Source organism: Phocoena phocoena, chromosome 2 (genome assembly GCF_963924675.1).
Source record: "Phocoena phocoena chromosome 2, mPhoPho1.1, whole genome shotgun sequence".
Classification (NCBI taxonomy): domain Eukaryota; kingdom Metazoa; phylum Chordata; class Mammalia; order Artiodactyla; family Phocoenidae; genus Phocoena; species Phocoena phocoena.
The window spans coordinates 121,437,569-121,444,895 of record NC_089220.1 but is presented as its reverse complement, the minus strand read 5'-3'; the positions used below and the strand labels follow the sequence as shown (position 1 = coordinate 121,444,895).

At 52.9% G+C, this 7,327-nt stretch overlaps 1 protein-coding gene across 1 annotated transcript; it reads left to right on the top strand.

The window, feature by feature from the left end:
• The first annotated feature begins 1,104 nt into the window (after positions 1–1,104).
• Positions 1,105–5,071, top strand: MAGEL2 (MAGE family member L2). Its single transcript, XM_065872557.1, has one exon. It carries the CDS (start codon positions 1,209–1,211, stop codon positions 4,785–4,787), a length of 3,579 nt encoding a protein of 1,192 aa, XP_065728629.1. The 5' UTR covers positions 1,105–1,208; the 3' UTR covers positions 4,788–5,071.
• Positions 5,072–7,327: the final 2,256 nt, after the last annotated feature.

Genomic DNA, 7,327 nt, shown 5'->3' with positions numbered 1-7,327 from the left:
CTGATTTGGCTGAGTAGATGTCCCCCCAATTCTGTGTGTTACTCTTCATCTGTTTTTCCTGTATATGAACCATGGATCTATTCATTCACCCATTTTATTACTTTCTAGTGCATTTTTTTAGTTGTCGCTGTTACCATTTCTTTCTTGCTCTGCAACTGATAAACAAGAAACAGGAAACATACCTGGTCCTTTCATCCCAGTTATTCCATGGGAATTATCCCCCATACTAAAAATGCTTACTTTCATGGATGTCTGGAACATCTCAACTTCCAGGATCTCTTTCCTTCTCTATTCTTTGCCATCTTTTTTCTCTTCCTGGGTCTGAAAATGCCTGTATCCTCCAAGAAAGACCTTTCATAGGAGTTTCACCCTAAACACTCTTCTTCTGCATCCACAATCCCTGCAACAACTCTATTTCCATGAAGAGTATCTGGACTCCCAGCTCACTTATCTTCTGAATCCCAAGCCATTATACAGGAGTGTCTGCAGGGTATCTCTCTTTGGCAGGTCCACAGCACTGTAAATGCCCATGTCCCATCCAAAACCCATCAATCTCTCTTCCTACCAGCTTCCACTGTGTCCCTAAGAGAATCATCTACACCAGCAATTTCCCAGGACACACGTCTCTTTCACGCTTACATTAAATTATAATAGCTGCCTACTATCACTCTTGAAATATATATATGTATATATATGTGTGTGTGTGTGTATATATATATATATATTTCCCTTCCTCCGGCTCCAGTTTTGCTGTATCTGAGCTCAGACCACACCATCTCCCCCTTCATGGATACCTTCCATGTTCCCAGTGGTCTGTTCCCAACTCTATAATGCAGTAGAGTGATTTCTAAAACGTAAATCTGTTCCTGACACTCCCCTGTGAATACTCATCCATGGGGAGTCTGACGAGGCTGCATTTGGGGACTAGACGGAGTGAGGAGGGATCTTGTGTCAGCCAGGATTTCTGGTCGACGCCCCTATGCACTATCCACTTGTGGTGGTCGGGGGCGGAGAAGGGGCGGGATTGAGCCCCCTTCCCCCCTCCTCCTTACTGCGGAAAGCTGCAGAGCTAAGGGCACTCACTTCCTATTCACCAGTCAGCAGGGAGGAATCCTCTCAGCAGCCACGTAGGCATTCTCTTCTCTCTGGAGGAAAAGGCCCAGCAGCTGTCGGAGGAAAAGGCTCACCAGCTGTCAGAGCAAAAGGACATGTCGCAGCTAAGTAAGAATTTGGGTGATTCGAGTCCCCCGGCGGAGGCCCCTAAGCCTCCGGTCTATAGCCGCCCTACGGTTCTGATGCGGGCTCCGCCCGCCTCCTCTCGGGCTCCGCCAGTCCCTTGGGATCCACCTCCGATTGATTTGCAGGCTTCATTGGCCGCTTGGCAGGCACCTCAGCCTGCTTGGGAGGCCCCACAGGGCCAGCCGCCTGCCCCAGTGGCTCCCATGGCCCAACCTCCGGCCCTAGGGGGCCCGATGGTCCAGGCTCCCCCTCTGGGAGGCCCGATGGGCAAGCCTCCAACTCCGGGAGTCCTGATGATCCATCCTCCCCCTCCGGGAGCCCCGATGGCCCAGCCTCCAACTCCGGGAGTCCTGATGATGCATCCTTCAGCTCCCGGAGCCCCAATGGCGCATCCTCCCCCTCCGGGGACCCCAATGGCTCATCCTCCCCCTCCGGGGACCCCGATGGCACATCCTCCCCCTCCTGGGACCCCGATGGTGCATCCTCCCCCTCCGGGGACCCCCATGGCGCATCCTCCCCCTCCGGGGACCCCCATGGCGCATCCTCCCCCTCCGGGGACACCGATGGCTCACCCTGCCCCTCCGGGGACACCGATGGCCCATCCTCCCCCTCCGGGGACCCCTATGGCTCAGCCTCCAGCTCCAGGAGTCCTGATTCCCCAGCCTCTGACTCCGGGAGTCCTGATGGTCCAGCCTCCTGCTCCAGGAGCCCCGATAGCCCAGCCTCCACCCCCGGCACCCTTGATGGCCCAGCCTCCGCCTCCAGGAACCCCGATGGCCAAGCCTCCAGGTCCTGGAGTCCTGATGATCCATCCTGCAGGCTCAAGAGCTCCGATCACCCAGCCTCCAGCTACAGGAGCCCCGATGGTGCAGCCGCCTGCGCCGGCCCCACCTGCGCAGCCTGTGGCTTCCTGGGCCCCACAGGCTCAGCCTCTGATCCTGCAGATCCAGTCACAGGTTATAAGGGCTCCTCCGCAGGTTCCCCAGGGTCCACAGGCCCCGCCAGCGCAGCTGGCCACACCCCCGGGCTGGCAGACCACTTCGCCGGGATGGCAGGCCCCACCGCAAGGCTGGCCAGCCACGCCCCTGGGCTGGCAGACCACACAGGTCACCTGGCCTGCTCCAACGATTGCCTGGCAGGCACCTCTACCTGTGCGCCCGGGGCCACCACCCATCCGACCGGGCCCACCGCCCATCCGCCCGGGCCCCCCGCCGGTGCGCCAGGCCCCACCCCCAATCCGCCAGGCACCTCCACTGATCCGCCAGGCACCGCCACCCATCCGACCTGCCCCGCAGGTCCTGGCCACCCCGCCGCCTCTCTGGCAGGCTCTGCCGCCCCCACCACCTCTGCGGCAGGCCCCACAGGCTCGGCTGCCCACCCCGCAGTTGAGGGCGGCTCCACCAATTCGGGCGGCCCCACAGGTGCCGACGGCCCCTCCAGCACCGCAGATGCCCACCGCACCTCCCACTGTTCTGCAGGCGCCCCCGGCCGTGATGCCAGCCCCTCTGCCGGCTGCGCTGTCAGCCCCGCAGGCTGTGCACTGCCCACCCATCATCTGGCAGGCCCCGAAAGGCCAAGCTCCAGTGCCACACGAGATGCCAACCTCAATGGAGTTCCAGGAAGTTCAGCAAGCCCAGGCCAGCCTGGCCTGGCAGGCTCCAAAGGCCCCCGGGCAATTCTGGCAGGCCCTGCCCACCCAGGAGGCCCAGAGGCAGGGCCCACCACTGGTTCAACTGGACCAGCCCTTTCACGGGGCCTCCGCCTCCCAAAAGGCCCTGCAAATCCAGCTACCCACCCAGCAGGCCCAGCCCTCGGGCTCGCAGGCAGAGCTGCCAGCCATGCAACTCCAGCCCTCCTGGCAGGGCCCCCCCTCAGCCTTGCAGGGCCAGCCCGGAGCCCCCTTAGTGGGGGCAAATTTTCCCATGGGCTCTGCTAAATCATTGATGACTCCATCAGGAGAATCCAGGGCCTCCTCTATAGACCGTAGGACCTCTTCAAAAGAACGTAGGACCTCTTCAAAGGAACGCAAGGCTCCTTCAAAGGACCGGATGATCTTCGGTGGCACGTTTTGTGCTCCCAGGGCAATGCCAACTGCTGGAGCACACCTGCCAACTCCCTGGAAAAACTTGCCTGCCGCATCTGAGACCTTTACTGCCACCCCAAGGGTCTTTCCATCTACCTCCCAGTTCCAGCCTGCCTCTTCTAATGCCTTCAAGGGCCCGTCTGCCACCTCAGAGACCCCAAAATCACTGCCACTTGCTCTGCAGGATCCATTTGCCTGCATTGAGGCCTTGCCTGCAGTCCCATGGGTTCCACAGCCCAATGTGAATGCCTCGAAGGCGTCCGAGGCAGGGCCCAGCATCCTGATGGCGACGGCAGCTGCCCCCAAGGCAATGGCCACCACTCAAGAGGCCTCGAAGACCTCCGCTGAGCCTCCGCGTCGTTCGGGCAAGGCTACCCGGAAGAAGAAGCATCTGAATACCGAAGAGGAGGATGGCAGGGGCCAGATGCTGAGCATGTGCACCTGGCAGGCCCCCAGGCCCTGGGAAAGTGTGGACTTCAATGACTGGGAGGTTCAAACCCCTATCCAGGTCCTGTGTGACTGGGAGGGCCTGAGCACCTCCCATGGCCTGAGTGGCTGGGAGGGCCCGAGTACCTCCCGGATCCTGAGTGGCTGGGAAGGACCCAGCACTTCTTGGGCCCTGAGTGCCTGGGAGGGCCCAAGCACCTCAAGGGCCCTGGGTCTCTGGGAAAGCCCAGTTAGCCCTCCGTCCTTGATCATCTCTGAGCTCCCTAATCTTGCTCAGGGATTTGGTGCAACCCAAGATGACCCCAAGATGGAGACTCAGCCACTGTCTCCCTTGGATGAGAGAGCAAACGCACTGGTGCAGTTCCTCTTGGTCAAGGACCAAGCCAAGGTGCCCATCAAGCGCTCAGAGATGGTGAAATTCATCATCCGTGAATATAAAGATGAGTGCTTAGAAATCATCAGCCGTGCCAGCCACAAGCTGGAGTGTGTCTTTGGTTATCAATTGAAGGAAATTGATCCCAAAAACCACTCTTATATTCTCATCAACAAGGGTCGGAAGGGTGAAGCAGCATCATCCTATTTAGACAGGCCCAAGTTAGGACTCCTGATGGTGGTTCTGAGCCTCATCTTTGTGAAAGGCAATTGTGTCAGGGAGGACCTGATCTTTACTTTTCTGTACAAGTTAGGGCTGGATGTCCGGGAGACACATGGTCTCTTCGGAAATACAAGGAAGCTCATCACCGAAGTGTTTGTAAGAGAGAAGTACCTAGAGTACAGGAGAATCCCTTTTACTGAGCCAGCAGAATATGAGTTCCTCTGGGGCCCCCGAGCATTCCTCGAAACCAGCAAGATGCTTGTCCTAAAGTTTTTGGCCAAGCTCTATAAGAAAGATCCACGGTGCTGGCCATACCAGTACTATGAAGTGCTAGCAGAGTGTGAGTCTGAAGATTTGGATGAGGATGAGCCTGGCCCCGATGATAAAGCTGATGATCCCACCAGCAGCCCCCCTCCCCGTTAATGTGGTTTAGCCGATATCTCATTGTTCCTTTGGGTCCCCGGCCTGAGGCCACTGACAGGGTGGGGTGGGGGGGACGTTTTGTTTCTGGTGTTTATGTTCCAGTTCTCTGTGTGTAAGTTTGAATTTCAATTTGCTTTCATATCAGCCAAAGCTTTGTACATTTTCATGTGGTGTTGATTTCAACTGGCTACTGTTCTATTTGGTATTTTGGCATCTGTATTTTTAAGTGAGATCTGTGATTCTCTGTTTTGTGTTATAATTGTTATGTTTTGCTATCAGAGTTGTGCTGGCTTTGTGAAATGAATTTGAGAAGCTATCCATCTCATTCTGGTACAGATTATGTAGCATCAAAATAGGCTGTTCTTTGAACGTTAAAATGACTCATCAGTAAAAGCTGTCTGCAGAAAAGTAAATATCTATATCTATATATAAATATAATTTCAGCATAACATGGAAGTGTTTGTCTTTATTCTAATTTTTATTCTAGATAGTGCAAGCCAAGTTTTACCGTACTCTCCATATACAGCTGAACATCAAGACAACTACCAGTGATAGTAGAAACCACGGTGACAAAACTGCTTTTCAAAGACAGTGCTACATGCATTGTAATTAGGCAGCGATTGCAATGGGTGGTGAAACGTAAGTAAGATTAAAGCAAAAGTAAAACTTAAGTCAGCAAGGCTGAATCAAGAAGAGCGCTTTGTAATCCTCTTGACTCCTCACAATAATCCTTCAAAGTAGGCATTATTCCCATTTTGTAGGTGAGTGTCTAAGGCTCAAGTAGAATAATTAAATGGGACATGTCTGTGCCAAGGCAATAATGTTGTAATTTGGAGCAGAAAATATTCTTAAGGTTATGTGAGAAGTGAGGACCATCTGCCTGCAGGACCACAGCTACCAAGTTTGTTAGCCACAGGGATGAATTGGCCAAAGGGGCATTGGTCAGTCATGTGGTGGGTGGTGGGTGTCCAGCAGCTCAGGAAATGTGAGTTTCATCAACACGTTGACATGGGCATTGAAACACACTCCCTGCAAAACATCCAGGTTTAGAACAGGGAAAAGGAAATACCAGGCTTCACTGAACTGGGGATCTTGCAGATTGCAGGCAGTAGGGGGGAAGGAGGCGGACAACACGGAGGTCTAGCTGAAGCTTCTGGGAGGGGCCATCAGTTGTAACATACAGGGGATGTCAGCTGGCAACGTCTGATGCGCTAAAAAGCCTTAGTCAGCCCTTGGGTGCAGGGCCTGGTGTGGGAGGGAGTGGAGGTGGACAGGAGAGTTTCGGAGAAAGATATTCATGCACACCTGACCAGGCTGGTGTGTGCAAAAGGACTTTCCTGAAGGTACCACTGTCTTCACGTGGATTGGGGCTATCAGCGCTGCTGCCATCTCTACTGTCCTAGAAAGATCCAGAACCCCACCCCTAAACCCCCCTTCTCTTGGTGAAGATGAAGTTCCAGAGAGGAGGTAAATGGCAAAAGTGGTCTTCGTCTGCCCCCTAGTGGCCTGCCATAGTTCTGTTGCTCCTGCAGTGGCTCAGTGCAGCCCCTGCCGCAGTGAAGAAACACCCCAAATACCTGGGTTTAGGCTAGTGCTTGCTTCATAACCCTTGCCCATAATTCTACTTGCATTTGGGCCCAAACGTTTCTTCTTTTCTCTTATGTCATAGCGCAAGGTGAAACCTCCTCTCCACGCCCAATCCAGTTGCATTTAGGAAGCTGAGTTTCTAGAAGAGGAGATGAACTCATAAGATGCAGAGTCCATTCCCCGACTGCCCCCACCCTGGGACCTGCCTGGCTACAGGGGATCTTTGGCAAGTTGTCCAAGTGACCAGGTTTTCCAGAAATTCTGAAGAAGTTTCTTGTAAGCTCCGTGGTTCAGAGAGTATTGGGCTACTGCCCCAATCAGTCTTTAGTTATTTTGATGACAACAGCAAATGCCCATTGAAGGCAACAGCCCTGTCCCAACTGAGAAGTATCCCCCAAAGAGGCTTTGCTGGGCCAGAAAAGTGACACATAGGTCTAGTATTTCTTATTTGTTTTTAGTTTATTTATTATGTTTTTTATAGTTTTCTCCAAATCCTTCACTCATGGGGGACTTGAGCGAGTGGCTTTTTGTGGAGCAAAATTTGGAAGGTAGCATCATATGACTTTGGTGCCATGCTTAAGGTGTGGCTTTACTTCAGGGCAGAAAGGCTCACTTCCCATTGACAATCCTTAATTTCATTTATCCCATCATCGGATATAAAGCAAATACCTAATTTAAGCAATGCCAAGGGCTTAAGACCTGACTAGAGTTAAAATGTAATTAAAGATAAGTTACAATAATAATACAATTGTAAATACAAACAAACAAACTTGACCAAATATTCCACTGAAAGGTTTAAGAAAGAACAGCTGACATTATGAAATCGGAAGGCAGAAAACAAAAATCCAAGAAAATGGGAAACTACAGGGTAAGAAGCAATGAGAGAAAATTCAAGACCCATTATTTCAAAGTTCTAAAATATAGATAAATTTAGTATGAAGATTTTTATTGTA